Source organism: Apis florea, unplaced genomic scaffold, assembly GCF_048593485.1.
Source record: "Apis florea isolate Af1SG1 unplaced genomic scaffold, ASM4859348v1 contig_3078_pilon, whole genome shotgun sequence".
NCBI classification, from domain to species: Eukaryota; Metazoa; Arthropoda; class Insecta; order Hymenoptera; family Apidae; genus Apis; species Apis florea.
This window is the reverse complement of record NW_028256702.1, coordinates 1,255,625-1,275,312: the sequence shown is the minus strand read 5'-3', so window position 1 is coordinate 1,275,312 and position 19,688 is coordinate 1,255,625. Positions and strand designations below refer to the sequence as shown.

The 19,688-nt window shown below is 19.0% G+C and overlaps 1 protein-coding gene and 1 long non-coding RNA gene across 9 annotated transcripts in view; one reads left to right on the top strand and one right to left on the bottom strand.

Annotated features, from left to right (window-relative positions):
- Positions 1-19,688, top strand: part of LOC147657563 (uncharacterized) — a 51,189-nt gene that overhangs the window by 2,570 nt on the left and 28,931 nt on the right. The gene's annotated exons all lie outside the window — the stretch shown is intronic.
- The window catches only part of Frmd5 (FERM domain containing), a 60,705-nt gene continuing 51,280 nt past the window's right edge, over positions 10,264-19,688 (bottom strand). For all 8 annotated transcript variants that reach the window (XM_086908491.1, XM_086908492.1, XM_086908497.1 and 5 more), the window contains one exon: positions 10,264-15,666. In XM_086908491.1, coding sequence (XP_086764617.1) covers positions 15,251-15,666 — 416 coding nt within the window. In that variant the 3' untranslated portion in view covers positions 10,264-15,250. The remainder of the gene's footprint in view (positions 15,667-19,688) is intronic.

The following is a 19,688-nucleotide window of genomic DNA, read 5'->3' as shown; positions in this document are numbered from 1 at the left end:
ATTATATTATTGTTGCAATTTAAAATATTGATATTTGAAATAGTTTTGCGTGATGTGTTGATGATTTTATAATGTTTTTTATAATAGTGTTACGTTTTCAGATTGCCCATATTTTTTTTCACTTAGATTATAGAAGTATGTTCCTAATCACTAATTGCAACTAAAAAACTGCACAAAAGTGGTTGTATTGCGGTAGTCTCTGTAATTTTCCGCTATTAGTATTGCGTATAACAAAATGTGAGTGGTAAAGTTTCGTAAATAGTTAAGACATTTTATTGAATATATGCTTTCACAATTCTTTTACGTTTTTTTTTTTTTTGATATCATATTTATATATTAATATTGCGAAAATCATTTATGGATATTTTCAGGTTTACATTAAGTGAATAATTATTTTGTTAATCCTTCTGACTATCTTTTTTTTTAGCACTTCTTTATTTGTTATTAAAAATACTGTTAGAGAGAAATATATTTTTTTTTACCGATAAATTTCATTTAAAATGATGAATAACAATATTTTAACAATATTTTAATATTGATTTTTCTTTAGGAACTAATAAAAAAAATTTCTTATAAATTATTTTTTAATTATTAATTCAATAACTGATTTGTTACAAATATAAATTGAAGAAAATAAATAAATAGGAAAGAAATATAATTACAAAATAATATTTAATCTTCATTTGCTAGTAATAAATTATATGCTGTTGAATTTTATTAGTGCATAGTTTATTTCAGCTTTCAAAACATTTTTTGATAGATAGAATTTAGAAATGTATTTCTATTATGTTTTATTCTTCCTTTGTTATTCCACTTGGCTCTTTTGCTTTCACTACTTTTATTCAAATTTGCTATAACACAATATTCCTATTTTTCAAAACAATATAATTATGAATCACTTATTTCTAAACTTACTCACGTTAAATAATCAAGTTCTTAATATTTTATATGATTTCGTTTACTATTATTGATATATTTTCACTTCTATTTTCTTTGATAATATTCATGATTCATTCCATAAATTCTTAAAAATTGTAACATTGTCAGTATATAGATAGAATTATGAAAAAAATCTTTCAGATTTTTGATAAACAAAATTTAAAAAACATAAAAATATGTAATTCTTATATAGATAGGAATAACAAAAGAGCTTTTAGAATAAATAGAATATTTAAAATGTTTTAATGTTGTATTTAAATTTGCTTCATGATTTATAAGAATAGAAAATTACATTTTAAAAAATATTAATTAATATAATAATTAATATAAAATTAATATAAATATAAATATCATAAATATATGAATAATTAATAAATAAAATAGTGTAGTGATTTTTCTAGAAAATTTATTTCATTTATTTTCTTTAATATTAATAAAAAATCTTTTAACTTAGATTTTTTTTTTATTTTCCATGCGAATTTTTTTCTTTTTATTTCTTATATCTAAAAGGTAAATAGAATATTATGATCAGGATGAATTTTCACATAGGAGTTTTTATATCTAAAATGAAATTTAAGAAATCATTATTATTTAATATAATATATAATCATATCATTGTATACTTAATATTAATGATTACATATTTAAAAAAGTTATTAAAAATGATATGAAGCAATTGATTGTAAGATTATATTTTTTTTAAATAGAAAATTTATTAAAATATTGTACATTTTTATTTTCAATTTTGAAAATAATAAAATATATAGACACAATTTTTTTGTACTTCTTGAGTGATTTAATTTTGTACATGTAGTTAGATTATTCTATGTTAGATGGCGCAAGAAACATGATCTTTTTTTAAGATTGATATTTCAGAGCATATGATATTGGTATGGTTGCATTTTTGTTCAAATTTTTGATCACTGATAATAATTATTTATAAAAATTTATAAAATAAATCAATATTTGCATTGCTTTTGTGATTCGAATACAAAATAATGATTTTCATTCTGTCGATTCCAAAATTGAATAGTCAATATTTATTTTAATTATTTTCAATAAATCATGATGTAATGCTAAAGTAAAAAAAAGTATTGAAATTAATTATAATATCTCAACAACAGAAATAACATTAAACAATGAATTATTGGAGTTAATTATATATTAATCAATAAATCAATAAATTTATATTTATGTAATTAATCTAAGTAATAATTAATTGCAAAACTATATGAATTTTATAAATGTAATGATTTTAATGTAGATAGGAATGTAGAATATTATTAACATAATGATTATTATTTTTGTACTTTGGATATCTTGGACTCTTATTAAACAAAAATACTAAAATAATAAATAAAGAAATAAAATAAAGAAATAAAATAAAATATATTGAATATTATTAAATATTGAATAATATTAAATTATTGATTCATTAAAAAAGAAAAAAAAATGTAAAATTTTTTATTATTGAACATGTGATTATGACACGTACAATATGAATATTTAATCCATGAATATAATAACTTGATTTATCTAAAATCAGATTATATTATACTATCCTATTTCACGATAAATTATTTTAAACATATATAATTTATACAACTCATATAAATAAATAAATTTAATTTTATATATTCAATTTGAATTAAAATATATGCATTTAATTATCTAATTATATAAACAAAATTATATAAACAATCTAATTATAAGTTCATAATAAAATTAATATTATAATTAATAATATAAATGAATGTTCTTTATGATGAACAAATAATATTTTTGAACTAAAATTTGTTATATAATATAAAAAAAAATAAAATATGACAATCAATCATACGATTAATAATTGCGCAATTTTAAACTTAAACGTATGTACGTTTATATATATGCAAAATATATAATAAATTATTGTGACTTTATATAAAAAATATACAAAGTGGGAAATTCAGACATTTATTATTTATACATTTTTATGAGTTTGATTGCATTAGTGCGAAATACAAGATGTCAATTTTTTTTTGTTTTCTATAAACAAGTTACATACATGTAACACGCGCTCAAAAACTTTCGCATTAACAAAGTGAGCAACTCGAATATTATGTATCGATTGTTTCAACATTTTTGAATAAGCGAAGATCAATCTATTATGATTAATTTTTGTCACTGAAGAAAATGTCAGATCTATTTAAAAATTTGATGGAATACAAAACGGTTTTCAAACGCAAAGTGGTCATTAAATTCTTTTACATATCAATATATCGATAAGATTTTTAACACTTACACATTTTTTTTAGTTTAAATTTATTAATCGATTTCCCCTCGAATTTGATAACCCCTGCGTTATAATAGAACTTCTCAGAAGCTCATACGATACGTTAATTAGTTTCATTACACACCGAATGGTCTTTATATTCTTATTTTTTACATCTAAAGTTATGTTATACTGCAATTGACATTTGTTTGTTTATATAATTCAAATTTAGATAGTGCGACGCCCTTCAAATCGAATTTAATCAATTTGCACGGATACCATTCTAATCTCTTAGAATCGTTCCTGCAGCCAAGCATAGATTTTTTTTTTTTATTTCTCATAAAACAAATTCTTGCCGTTCTCTGTCGATTAGAACAACGAATTTCGTCAATGAGTAGAATGTTTTTTTTCTTTTTTTTTTCTTTTTTTTTTTTACATTGAAAGAACGTTACACATATAGTTTGATATAAATATCAAAATTGTTACACATTGATTTATCGTGTACGTGTTCGCATGTTTAATTGCCCCAATTCGTTTAGCTTAGGGCGGATATCGGATAAATTGAGAAGGATAATACAATCTGCCGAAAACTCAGCGAAATGCGGCGTTCAAAAGAGTTCAGAATAGCGTAGGCACTTTTAGGAAAATGGATGAGAGTAATATGCAAGAACAACTAAGATCAAATGTTCGCTATATTTTTTCTTCGAGGTTTTAACCCTTAAGGTACTAAAAAAGAATAATATGGATCCACATTTCCGAATAGTAATTTTTTTCATGAAATTTTATTTTAATATTTTAATATTTTAATATTTTATTTTAATATATTTGTTTGATATTGATCTTGATGTATTTTTAAATATTATGGGACATCAAATTTTTTTTTTTAGAAAAATCCTTGAAGAATTCTAGCGATTCCAATTAGATCCTCTTTAAATTTTTAAAATTTGAAACTTTTTATTTTAGATTTTTAAAGTTTGAAACTTTAAGGGTTAAATAATTATACATATTTGAAATTTTATTCTTCGTTGTTCTCGCTTTCGAAATAAACAGCGCTTGTTTTCTCATGCGAGGTTTAAGAAATCTGATTACTGCAGTGAAGTGAAACATCACGATTATAAATATAAATTTTAAATTTTTTGTTTTGATTTTCTATATATTGATTAAATTTTTTTTTTTTCACGAATGCAAAAATTTTCATTATTGTATTTCAAGAAATTTTTATACAATGGACGTTACAATCGATAGTACAAGTATTAAAAATTTCGATTATCTTTGGAGATAGCGTAGAATACAAATTTTATTGTGCTTTTTTTTTTTTTACACGACGCGTGGTATAATATTACATTACACACGTAGTTGTAATGCATTTAAGCACTTAAAATTGTTCAAGATTTTTGAATAATTTTTTTTATATGCGTGTTTATTAACATATTTATATGATCTTCAATGCAATATTGGAATACAAAATATACAAATAATAATTCGGTTAAAAATAATTGAAATTATTTATAATATAAAATATTATGGCATTTTAGTTATTAAAAATAAATTAAAACAAATCATAAATTACGAGATTCACTTACAAAACAAACTATTTTGTTATTTTTTGTTTTTATAAAAAAATTTTTCCATTCACAAAAATTTACTTAATTTTCATTATTACATCGCTTCATATTGTGTTTCTTTTACGAATTTTCTAGAAATATATTAATATATGTTGGAAATTTTGTTATGTTCTTATGAGAGAATACAAAACATTGTTTTCAACTAATATAACAATTGCAAATCTATTTAGCGAAATAAATAATTAGTTTATTACAAAGCAAATAAACAAAACAAAGAATCACAGCAAAAAGTTTCATATAGGAAATATGTATTATAATATATCATTTATGTGTTTTAAAAAGACCTTCTCATCACAAAATTTTATTTTAACGAATTAATTCAAATTAAATTTATATTAGATTTAAATATATACATATAATAGTTTTTTTATATATATTATATACATATAATATATATAATATACTAATATATACTGGAATAAATATCAAATATTTATTGTTCAAACTATCAATTATTTTTTTGCTTTTATTTTTTTTAAATTGTTTCAATCCAGAAGAAAGAATATATATAAGTTATATGTTTAATAAATTGAAAATATTAATTACATTTATTAAGCATTTGTTTTTAACAATAATAATTAAATTAGATAACTGAAAATAAAATAATTTTAAAAGTTTTACAAATGGAATGTAGAAGAAACTAATGTATAAGAATAAAAAAAAGTTCAATTCTAAAATTTTATTAAAAATAGAATTATATGTATTACTTTTTTGTTTGAATATTTTTATATTTGAAGATTAAAATAAATCTTTTAATAATAATTTATAATTCAAAGAATAAAAAAATTTTTTTTAAATTTTAATTTTTTTAGAATAAATTTTTTATCCTATTTCTATCATCACATCCAAATTTTTTTTAATATTATGAAAAACAATGTATTTTATATTTTTTATATGAATTGCTAGAAAATTAAAATTTTATCCTAATTTATTATTAAAATTATTATTATATTTTGTAAAGATATTAATTTTAGTTTAGTTTTTTAGTTTAGATATTAAAGATATTAAATAATATTAGTTTAGATATAAGTCTTGATAAACAAATTGAAAATATTTTATTAACTTGCAATAATATCACATTTTTTTTAAATCAGTTCAATAAAAAAAAAGATATGATATGTATTTTTACTTTAAAAAATATATTTTTTTTTTATAAAATTTTTAAATATAATTAAGAAGAGAACAAGCCTTCAATTAAATTTTAATATAATTTTAATATAAGAAAACAATTTCCAAATAATTTAAATAAATTTTTTAATAAATTTAAATAATTTAAAAAAATAAGGCTAAAAAACAATTTATAATTAAAATATAACTAATTAATACACTAATAATAAAGAGAAAATAATGAAAAATTTATATAATTTATATATTTTGTGAAGTGAAGGTCTCTTTTTTAAGAATTTTTAAGAAACATAAGAATAATTTTTCAAAATAAAGAAAATTCATACTATATTACTTTCCTTTTCCTAATTCTTTTCATTTCGTATATTAAATTTGCTTATTTTCTATGTGTAACTATCAAATAATTGCTTTTCGTTGACTGTTTAAAATTGTCTATTATTTATATAATAATTAATATTAACTGATCTTAGTAGTAATGTCTAGTATGTATATAATATAATACATATTTGTCTTCTCGAATTATCTATAACTTCGGTGCTAAAATACTTTTATTTCATACTTTTCTATTTCATACTTTTTTATCAAATATCTATATATGCGTGCGTGTCACATTTGCATTGAAAAACAGGATACATATCAACAGAATATTTTTTTTTTGCTGTCTTCTCACATATTATGATATAGGCCATACGACATCAGTTGTTAAAGCCTTTTCAAACAAGATATACTATATATCTTGGACATTTAGGATAATAAGAGCTAAGATTTTATTCTTAAAAATTTTTTATTTTCTCATACTTCAAAAAAATATATTTTACTTTCTTTCCATAAATTAAGATTTATAAAAAAAATTTTTTTATTGAATTCCTCTTAAATTTATAGAAAAAATTTAAGATTTTTCTTTTTTTTTAAATGTGCTTTTATTGAATTTATCCTTATTATCCTAAATGGTATGTAAATTAATAGTAAATACATATTATTTATTCACATATATGTATGTATGCTTAAATAATAATATTCATAGGTATAATTTGACAAATATTCAAAAAAATTTTACATAGTTAAAATGTATATGTATTAGTGTGTGTGTGTGTAGATAAGTACATGGATGAATACAAATATATTTTAGAAATCAAATTAAATATTTTTTTATTAAATATTTTTTTTAAATTAAAAAAAAATAAGAATAAAATTTAATTTATGCATAAATTATTGCAATAATTTTTTTCCAAACTATGGAATATTTATTGAAAATATTATTTTGAAATAATGAAATTTATTCATTTTATTGTATATATATTATTATATTATATTTTAGTATAATATTTTTAGTATTATTATAAATACTAAAAAAATAAATTGATTAAAAATTAATAATCAATTATTGAAACATTTAATAATCATTTATCCTAAAAATTACTAATTCGATCATAACTGATAAAAGACAATAGATGACTACCAAATCTTGTCTAAAAAGGCTTTCATTTTGATTGTGAATATTAGTTAAAATTAACTTCGAAATGATAAATCAAAATTTTATCTAACAGTATTTATCGATGTTAACAATTTCTTAAATATATGTATGTTGATTGTAGTATCTTTTATATAATTCAATATTGTTTCGATTAGCAAAAAAATAAATCACAACTCTCAGATACTTAATTTGTATACTATTGTGTAATCGTTGTATAATAAAATATTCGATAGGTGTTTACTTATGGATTTTAATGAGATTTTTCTTAATTTCTTCATTTTAATGATAGAATACAAATGATAAAAAAAAAAAAAACGAACAGTTATATAATATTAATTAACTTTAATTTTTTATTTTAGAAAATATAAAATCCATCTGAAAAAGTAAAAAAACAACATAAATTATATACAATTATATCTATTTCAATAATATTTTATAGAATATTTTAGAAAAAAAAACATAATTTTCATTTTCAAATGTTTATATACTAAGTGACATACATATATTTTTATAAAATATATTTGTTTAATTGAAATTGCTAGACTTTTTACCATTTACCTAACTTTTTATCTAAAAAGCAAAAAGGCATAGAATAATTACATCATTTTCAAAGAATTTTAGATGAAATAATAATAGATATATAGAATCATCATATAAAAAACAATTTCATATAACTTCAGATTTTCAAAATATTATATAAAACTATAAATTTTCAAAATTAATTAAAAAAAAAAGAAAAGTATCGAATTTATATTTTTATAATAACTATATAATAATTAGAAAAAGATTAAAATTTAATTAGCGAAATTCAAATTCGAAATTTTCAAAACTCAAAATTTTCAAAAATGTTTATTTCTGAAATATTTTTTTTTTTTATATTTTTTCGAGAATTAAAATCTTAACAAATAATTTTAAGATTTTTTTTAACAAATAATTTTTTGAAATTCTTCAAGTTCAGATTTTTAATCAGCTAATAGTAACAATAGTTTTTAGTCTATAAAAAAATTAAATTTAAGTTTTATTTTTTATAAATTACTGTGATGGATGTATGAAACCGTATTAAAGTCTGAATCTAAAGTTTAAATACAATTTAATAATCATTAATTTAATAAAAATAAATTTATATAATCATAATATTTTATAATTTATTTATAATAAATCGTTAATTATTTGAGTTTTAAGAATTATTGAATCATAAAAATAGCAAAAGCTTTTAAAATTCAAAAAAATCGAAACTTTTTTTTGAAGATTTTGAGAAGATTACTTTTAATAATGATGCATATATATATTCATTTCATAATAAATATTAATTTCAATATATAAATGAGAATATGAAGATATATATGTGTGTATCATATGTAATTACATTTGACAATTCAATTTTTTTTGATCCCTAAGATTATATATTATATATTGTTTGATTTCCATTTATAGTAAAATTGCAGATAACAAATCGCAAAATACATTGCAACTTACCAAAGATAGTTTGGCACTTATTGAAATAAAATAAAATAAATATTAAATATTAAGATGTTAAGCTCATATTTTTAAATGATTATATGATCTATTTCTTTCTATTCTAACGTAATTAGCTATAAAGCATTCGAATCTATATTTACGCAATATTATTTATATTCTACTCGTATAATACGAGATTTATTTATTTAATTTGAAATTTCTTTATAAAACATATCATGAGATATATTTCATTTCTATTAGACTGATTTAATAGCAATATATAATAATTTCTGCAGTTTAAATCTAAAATTATTTCAATTAGAAAAATCTCATTACAAATTTTATTAAAAATAAATTAATAAATATTTTGTGTTTTGTTAATTGTCAATGACTTTTATTCACTCTATTTATAAAGTTAAAAATGAACTCAGATAATTAGCAATTCAATTCAAATTTCTTTCTTAGTTGTTGCAGATAAAATGATTGATTTTTTAATATTTATTGAAAATAAAAGTAATCAAAGTATGAGCATATTAAATTCTCAAAATATGAAAACATGATAGTATTAGTGAATAATGCTTAATATTGCCGAATTTATGGATAAAAATTGTAATCATATAAGAGATAAGTTTACTATAATACATATATATACACAATATTGCTAAATTAAAAAATTAGAATATGAAATATTAATACATATATTACCTCATAATAACAAATTACAAAAGAATTTATTATTTTTCTTTGTAGTGTTATTAGTAAACTTCAATAATAAAGAAATATATTTTATAAAAAAGCTCTAAAATAAAAATAAAAAATAAAATTTATAATCAAATTTCTATAAATAAAATTATTATATTAATTATAATTATTAATATATAATATAAATAATTAAAGATATAGTGGGAAAGATATCTAAAATCAAAAATACTATAATAAATATACCAATGTATAAGATATGAAAAAAAATCACTCAATTGCAAAAAAAAAAAAATAAAATACAAAACAATAAATCAATTTTGATCAAAAATATTCAGTTACAATAAAGAAATAATTACATAATGATGCAAATAATAATATAAATAAAAAATCCTATAAGTAAATAAATAAAGTAATCTACTTCATCTACTTCTTTAACTATATTTAACAAATAATATAGTAATATTCATAAAATATAATTCTACAGCTAGAGCAAGATTTATATACAAAAAAAATAGAAATAATACAAACTTCGTAGATTATAATTATTATAAAATACTGAATTGTAAAATATACTTTACAAACTATTTTAATATAAATATCTATAGCCAAGCAGACTATATCAAGATACTACATATTAAGCACTAAATTGCAATCCTTCAAGGAAGACTATCTACAAGACATAAATATACTGACAAAAAAATCATCTGTTAAGTACACATTGTTCTACATTATACAAACCATTAATACATATAATATCAACATAAATATTTCTTTAATAATCTTAGCACTCATTATTATTTTCTCACAGTAATAAATAATTAAATAACTTTAAATATACTTAAACAGAAAACTACATAAAAATGTCTATCTATAAAGAAAAAGAATCCTTGGATAAAAAATATTGAATATTAAATATAAATTAATCTATTATAAACTGTTAATAAAATGATATTAAAATGAATACCTTTAAAGTGGAATGCATAAAATAGTATATTACTGGATATTCAAATTCAAAAAAGATATAAAATATCACATATGATAAATTATAAATATATAATTTATATACAAAAAAATACAATTTCGAATTCAATATTAAATAATAATTCATTGTAATACTGAAGTTGTTTTTTATAATATATAATAAAATAATTGATAAAACATTATTCAAGTTGTATTTAATTATTAAGTTTTAAATTAATATGCAACAAATATTTAACAATACATTTGATCACTTAATGTGTATGATTTTATATATTTATGAAATCTGCCATTTTATATGCAACAATCTAACATTATTTTCAAGCATTTGAATGATAAAATCGATATTAGAGTTCTTTTCAATACTAATCAGGCATATTGTATTTTATAATTATAAAAACATTAAAAGTCAAATAAATGATATGCCCAAAACTTTATTTCTTCTCTATGAAACATGTTTTTTATTAATAGATCATAACTTTTTAGTCTAGGATATCTTATGAAGTTTTATTTATTTTTACAGTTTTTGAATTTTATTGTCATAAAAAAAAATTTATGAAAAAATAAAAATAAATAGATTAAATGGGTTTCCTTTTTATATCTTTTAAAAAAATTATGTTATAAGAAAATAAAAATAGCTGTTTTACTTATAAGCCTTGATCAATATCATTATTGAAATTGTTTTATATTCATATTCTATTAAAATTTTAAGATAAGTATTACATTATTCATTTTCTTAATATTTTATTAAAATGAATAATAAAATAGAAAAACACACAATACAATGATTTTTTTTTAAATATTGAAACTAGAAGTTAATAAATACAATTTTTAATATTTGAGCATCACTAAAATAGATGCATATATTTATTTTGCATATACTTTTAACATAAATAAAAATCATAAATTTCTTTAAATTTCATTTATATTTCTTATTCATGAAATAATAATAATAAATAACATTGATATTAATATTGATATACGTTGCATACAATGTTATGAAACCAACTTGAATAAAGAACCAATATTAATAAAATATATTAATAAAATATTATATTAATAAAAATATTAATAAAATAATTTATTATTATGAATTTTATTTTATATAAAAAAATTTTTATATTTAATTTAAATAGTGATAAAATTATTATTAGGAAAAAAATAAAAATTTTTGAATTTGATTAAACATTACAAAAAAAACATGCAATTTCATCTAACATTATTATATCCTATGCAAATATATTATACATTATATATTAAATATATTATAAATAAAAATTTAAGTTTTTAAAATCTAAATTTTATGATAAGTATATTATTTGTCAATATTATCTTTTTATTTTTGTTATTTAAATCATAATTTTTTTAAATTTTCACAAAAATAATTACCAATTAATTGATTTAATTAATTATGATATTAATTATGATATTAAGCAAAATAATAATATAAATAATTTTTGATTTTTGTTTTTACTATAGTATTATTTTGTTTTCCACATTATTTCTCTATTTTCACATATCTTTTAAAATCATTATATAAATCATCTTGTGTTGAAATATTAGATTAATATATAATATTGAATTTCATGATCCATGAAAAAGATTTTTGAATATACTTAAATATAAATATATAATTATAATTGCGTGATTTTACATCTCTTTATAATAATGTGATCAATAATGTGATATAGCTACTATTTGTCAATTCAATAAATGGAAACCCATGTAATAATACTAAATACAACTTAAAATATATTATAAGGTAAAAAAATGCAATTTTTCCACCTTGTTTCGTTATATTCATGAATATTTAATTCACAAATATTCATTATAAAAACAGATTTCAAGTATAAGATTCAAAATAAATTACTTTGTTTAGATAATTTTTCTAATGACAATTATGTAATCTTTGGAAGCAATCTAATATTTCAGACAAAATTTATAATTTAGAATAAATTTATATGATCATATCAGGATGAATCGTGAGACATTAAAATCTAAGCACATTTTATTATTTTTATTGACATAAACAAATTAATGACAAAAAAGAATACTTTTTTTTAATCACATAGTACTGTAATAAAGAGGAAGTATATTATATTTTTTTAATATTAATTAATATTAATTCTTTTGAAATTTCATATTTTTTTATAAAAATAAATAGATTTATATATGTATAAATATTCATACAAATTTTTAGTTATTGCAATTTTTAGTTATTATACAAATTAATTTGATTTTAGACATCTTACATAAACATTTATAATCCTAATTCCCTGCTATATCTAACTCACCGAAATATTACAAATAAATAACAATACTTCATGGTATTTATATTTTCATTGTATGAAAAAAATATACTAATCAACTTAAAATTATTTTAATATTTCAGAATATATAATATGTCGTGAAAAGTAATTTCCACTATATTATTTATTTCTTTTAATAAATAAATTTTTGGTTGAATATTTTAATATCATTAAAAAATAATTTGTATAATTAATGTCTGGAGATTCATCCTATTGTATACACACACACACACACTGAATTCTGCTTGCATAAATTTCTAAAGTAAATGATTAAATCTGAATTAAAATTAAATAAGAATAGATTTTTTTATCTAATAATAATAATAATATTAATAATCGATTGATAATATTAATATCGATTGTTCGATACTTGATTGTTAAATGCCAATACAAATGTTAGGAAGCATATCTGTTTTCCTTGAATAATTTTCAGGAAAACATTAACATAATAACAGAATAAAAAACATTGTTTTTTACATGTGTACTATCTGATTGCACCGTATGTTGCCCGATTCTATCTTACAAGATCTATTAAATTGTCTTATAAAAATTAGTTAAATATTTTATCATAACTAAAAGTTTATAAAAAAAAGATTGTTTACAGCTCATTTAAAAACGATAATAATGATTACAATTACGCATGCTGAATTCTATGTATAATTTACTCTTCTTAAAACCGAAAATTAAGTACTTATTTAAACATTAATTCAATCACAGTATTTTCTAATATATATGTAAAATCAAATAAATTAATAATTTTTTAATTTCAAATTTAGCAAATTATACATTTTATGAGAAATATCAATTAGTACGAATAAAACTTTTATTCAATTTATTCAAAAGAAAAAATATAAAGTTCATAAATATGATTGATATACTTTACAAATGAAAGAAACAAATCTTTAAGAGAAAAAAAATATTGAACAAATTGATTTTTATGCATTAAGAAATAATTTTAATACAAAGTATAATTTTACTTTAAAATTAAAGTATAAATAATATCGCTTTATTATACATAAAAAATAAAAATATGTTGTGCAACATACTACTTGATGTTTCTGCTCATGATTTCTATTACTAATTATAAATTGAAAACGTACATACTTGTACATAATCTAACTTTGTATTTAAATACAAATATGACTTTCTCGATTTGCGACACATTCTATATAATAGTAATTACGTAGAAACTGACTTTCATCTAAATTTATTAAATAAATTCGATAATATTACTATAACAAAGTTCTCTAACAATTCGTCGAATTATATATAACTTATTACATAGTAAAACACGAGAACTCGCAATGTAAATATTTTGTACAAAACACTTCGTCTTCGACAGAGTAAATATATTAAGTTATCAATATTTAAATATACATATGTGTAGTGCAAAAAGTAAACAAATAATAAATTAGAGGTACTTTTTTATCGCAGATAACAGTTTTTTAGAGACATATTTATATCGAGTTTTGAGTCATGGTTCAAAATATTCAATTTGGTATTTGAAGTTTACGATTTCTCTTATCTTGTGTGATCCTTGGTAAACTTAGCTGCAATGTTAGCGAAATATTGGAACATTTTTGTATTAAGACATATTCTTAATCCCATATAATAATACTTATTTAGAAAATGTTTTATTTTACATATTTAATAATTTACTTTGATTATATATATATATACATAATTTCTATAATTCCGAATAAAGTATTTCTAACATAAATATGTTATATAAAAAATATATATATGTGTGTGTCTAAAAAAAAAAAACAATGGAACAAATATGATCTGATTAGAGTGAGTTTGGCAGTCGTTATAGAGGCCGAAATAAGAACAAGTGATTCCTTTTGCGGCAGAAATTTTCGAAAAATCCGATCGCATCTTTTTTTCCTATAGTATATTTTCTTAAATCTCAAGATGCTCAAAAATTTCAGCAATATTGGCCATTTTCGCAATATTTGAAATTTTAGATTAAATTACTGCAGATAAAGTAGTAAGAATAGTTTATTATATTAGATATATTAATATATTTGAGGTTATAAAAACGTAAATCATGTATATAAACCAAAGTAAATCATTATATACACAAGATAACAAACAGTACTGATTTTCCAAATAAGTACTTCAAAAACTTCAAATGCCAATTTGAAATAATACGTGTAAATCAAATATACTGTATCAATTTGATATATTATATTCAGAATAAAAACAATAGACGAAAACTTAACAAAAACAATTCGTTTCCTCGTATGTAAATTCACATACCTAAAAAGAAAGAGAAACGCATGAGAAAGAAATACAATACTCCTCGATCAATTTTTTGACTTGGCACTGAAGGAAGTTACTTAGCGACAAAGGGCGATCTCAGCCTGGTCATCATCGCGTCACATCAAAATAGGCCGAGCTTTGTCCTCAAGAACTCCTTGATGGGGACATAATATTGGTTCTTTAAGGCCACCATTTCTGGCGTCTTACGCAAATTATTGAAAAGCGTTGTGTCTGTCTCAAATATCAAAACGATCACGATAAACAAAACTGTGATCGTGAGCATGAAAGCTGGAATGAAAAGCCTCGTGATTCGAAGACTCTTATGCCTTGATTTTGAACGTCGACCAGTTTGCTGCAATTGTTGTTGTTGTTGTTGATGAAATTCTTTTGCGTTTTGAAGTTTTTGCATTTTCGGTACAGGCGTCACCGAACGACTGTGCGGTTTTCCAGATGCATCCAATAGCTGACTTTCCGATGACGAATGATCAAAAGAATCTCTAAAGTAATAGTCGTTAATTACACCTTCATGCTGACCGACTGAAACAGAAATTCCCCGATACTTTTAATGATGATTATATTATGAATAATGATACATTATATATGTATATGTATATGTATATATGAAGTCAAGACATGATTCTATAATTCATGTATTTTATTATATACGAATTAATAAACGAATTATGCTGATTTTTAATTACTAATTTACAGGGTGTTATTATATATTATATATTGTTGGAACATTTTGAAAGATCAATTCTAAAGGATATATATAAATAAATACAAAAATTGATATAAAAAAAAATATCGATTGAGGCTTATTTATTATTATTTATTAATTGAAATTTGCATTAAATCAAACGAGATGGAGATAAAGAGAGATGGTTATATAACAGAAATACGCTTCATTCTATTTGTATCTCACTAAAACAAACTTTAATTGCTTATGAACTAACAAATAAACTTTAATCGAGACTTTTCTATTAACTTTTATATTTATTTTGGCCTTTAGAAGCTTACAAAAAATATTCTACAGATATATTAACATTCTGTATATTTATATTTATATCGAATAATTTAATATCGTACAAATATCATTATTAGATATGATTGTACTGTATTCATATACAGGATGTTTCATTTGGGTATTTAAATAACAATCGTCTTTTAAATTATTCGTTATTTCAAAAATATATTTTCGGATTATTTGATATAAGTAATTTTATTCATAATATAAATATAATGGATATATGAAAGTCAATTTTTTAATATTTTAATGCATCAATTGATATAACTTGTTATATTCTATGAAAGACTATTAAATTATTATAAACTATTATATATTACTATTACTATTATGTGTATAAACTATTATATATATAGCAAAAAATGATTGATTTAAAAAATATTTTAACTATAAATTTGTAAAATTTGGCATATTATGTTTCATATGATTAAATAATAAAATTAAAATATCTCAAAAATTAATTTTTTTGCTATATTATATTCTTATTTCTATTGAAGAATAATAAATTTAATTTATTAATCTATTAAAAAATACTATTTAAAAAAATAAAGTTTTGACTAAGAAAAATTATTTATATCAAAATTTATATCAAATCCTCTGTGAAATAAAGTAATTTCTACTTGCAATATACTTTGAAATAACGAATAATTTAAAAAATAATTGTAAATATATTATGATTGCGTGTACATAATAATAGAAAAGTGAAATAAAGCGTACAACATTTATTACACATGTGTATATTACATATAAAATCTTCTTTCTAATATAGACGAATAAGGGAATCAAACGTGCCCTTGAATTTATTTAGTGATGGACTATACGATGATACCAAAGGAAAACTTATTATTAAATCTTACATTAAATTTTAACCCTATAAATTCTGATAACTAGAAAACATTGATGAAAATTGTATAATGATTCCTTTGATGAAAATAGTGATGGAATGATTATATACTAAGACAAAATTACGTACTAATATATAAATCTTTAAATTATTAAATAAAATCGATAACTTTATTTAAAGTTTAAATCTTATTGTTAATATTAGACGTCAAAACTTCGTCGCTGCGTAATACAATTCTCTTTTGAATCTATAGAATTTATAGAACTTATTATAAATTCTATTTTTTATTGTCCTGGAATTTTTAATGTGTCAAAATTAATAAAAATAATTCATTATAATATAAAATTCAATACATTAACAAAATTTAGAATCATTTTTAGAAACCAATTGTTAAATTAACAATTATAGTTAAAAATTTATGACCAAATCTTATCTTATCTTATATATTTTGGATGTATTATGAGTTCTTTCTTTTATTATATTATAATATAGCATCATAGAAGAAATAATTTCATTATTTTTTTTTTCTATTTTTTTGAAACTTAATAATATTATAATAATATTATATATTCAACATATTCAATTGATATTATAAATATATAAATTAATAATACTTTAAAAATTTATGTTTTTAAAGAGTTAACAATACTATTAAGTAATTTTATTATAAAATATTTGATGTATAAAAATTTATTATAACTTTTCTAATTTAATGATTTCTTTTTGGAAATGCATAATTTTTAAAAATTAAGATCTATGCAAAGAAATAATACAATTCATTAATTGAAAAACAAACTTTCAAGAAATTTAATAAATAACACAAAAAGTATATAAAGATTTTATAGAAAAATTTTATTGAAAGAATGCATATTTATAAAAGATAATCATAAGATATTTGATATATAATTAAAAAATTATATACTTATCTTATTTTATATAAAAATTATTTAAAAATAAAATGTAATATCGTTTCTTATAATACTTTATATATGAGAATACAATTGAAACTACATCTTGAGTACATTCAAGAGAATTTTCGATTTTTGAATTTAATAGATATATCAATAAAAAAACTTACATATTCATGAATGAATAAATTCTATTTTCATTCTATATTAAAAGATTTTCATTGAGATAAACACTGAATAAATATATGTATAAATTAATTTTAAATAATTTGAGTTTCAATTCACAAAAATCAAATGTTTATAATTTTTTTTTAATTTATATTTTAAAAATTCGATTATAAATATGAATGAAAAAATATTTTTTTAGTCTTTCTTTTTCTTAAAATCTTTTGATTTTTTGTTTTAATAATATAATGAAACTTTTAAAAAAATCTGAAACAATCAACACTTTCTAATTAGTATCTATTCTACTTTTTGTCTGATGAGAAAGTCCTATTCTACTTTCTTACTCTCTGTTCTCTTCGATTATTATATGACACATATTATATATCAATATTACTTCACTATACTTTATAGATAGCTATAAACATTGGATTTGCCTACCAATCCTGCTTATTTTATTTACTTTTTCTATAAATAAATATTATTCAATAATTATTATTCAATAATTAAAAACACTTCGATTTGCCTATCTCTTATTTTTAATTATTTTTTTCACAAATAAATGTTATTTAATAATGAATTAAAAATATATTTATATGAACAATACTTCTTTTTTTCTGATTTTCTCTCACCCAATTTTTTTTGCAGAATATTTATCCTTCTATTTTATTTAATAACAAGAAAAGAGCAAATTAATAATAATTACGGATTCAAAACAATTTGTTATAGTTTATGTATAAAATACGCATATATATGCATACTACAATACTATTATAATTACAAAATATTATTATATTATAATACATTGATATAAGCTATACATACGAAAAGAGGAAATTTAAATAGTACTTCTATAAGACAAAATATGAAAAATAAAGAATAAAAAAAATTGATGCTTTTTTATAGATAATTAAAAATTAAAAAAATTTTTTTAAGAATAATCGTTTAATTCTTTTATATTTTTTTTATTAATTTCACTTCATATATCCAGAGATATTTTATTTTATTCTTAATTGTCAATAATTAAAAAATAAAGTCTTAAAAATTTGTCTATTCTTTATTTTTATTTCCATTTAACTTATAAAAACATGTTTTAAATTTTTTACCAACTTTGCTCGAAATTTGTGATACATATTAGTTAAAAAGATTTTAGAAATGCTAGGAATTTTAAAGATAGAAAAAAAAAAAACAATTTCATTGGAAATAAAAAGTTTTTGAGAATCAAGTTTATTAAACTTATTAAATAAATACATGAATTTAACTTGTTTTTAATTGAATAGATAATTGCTAAAAAATTATTCTACATATTACAAAAGCAAAATAAAAATATTAAAAAAAAATATTAAATTGGATAGATATAATTATATAAAAATATTAATCTAATAAATTAAAGAATAATTAAAATTCTTTGCTTACTAATATTATTGCTTACTAAAACTACTTGTTGATTATATTAAAAAAAAAAAAAAATTGAATTCAAACATGTTAAATACTTGAAAATTTTCAAATTCGATTTTTTTAGAAATAAAGTTTTATGCAAAGAAATTATATATTATATATTTTTTATTCAATTTCGTATATAATATAGAATAATCTTTCATCTATGATTATTTACTGA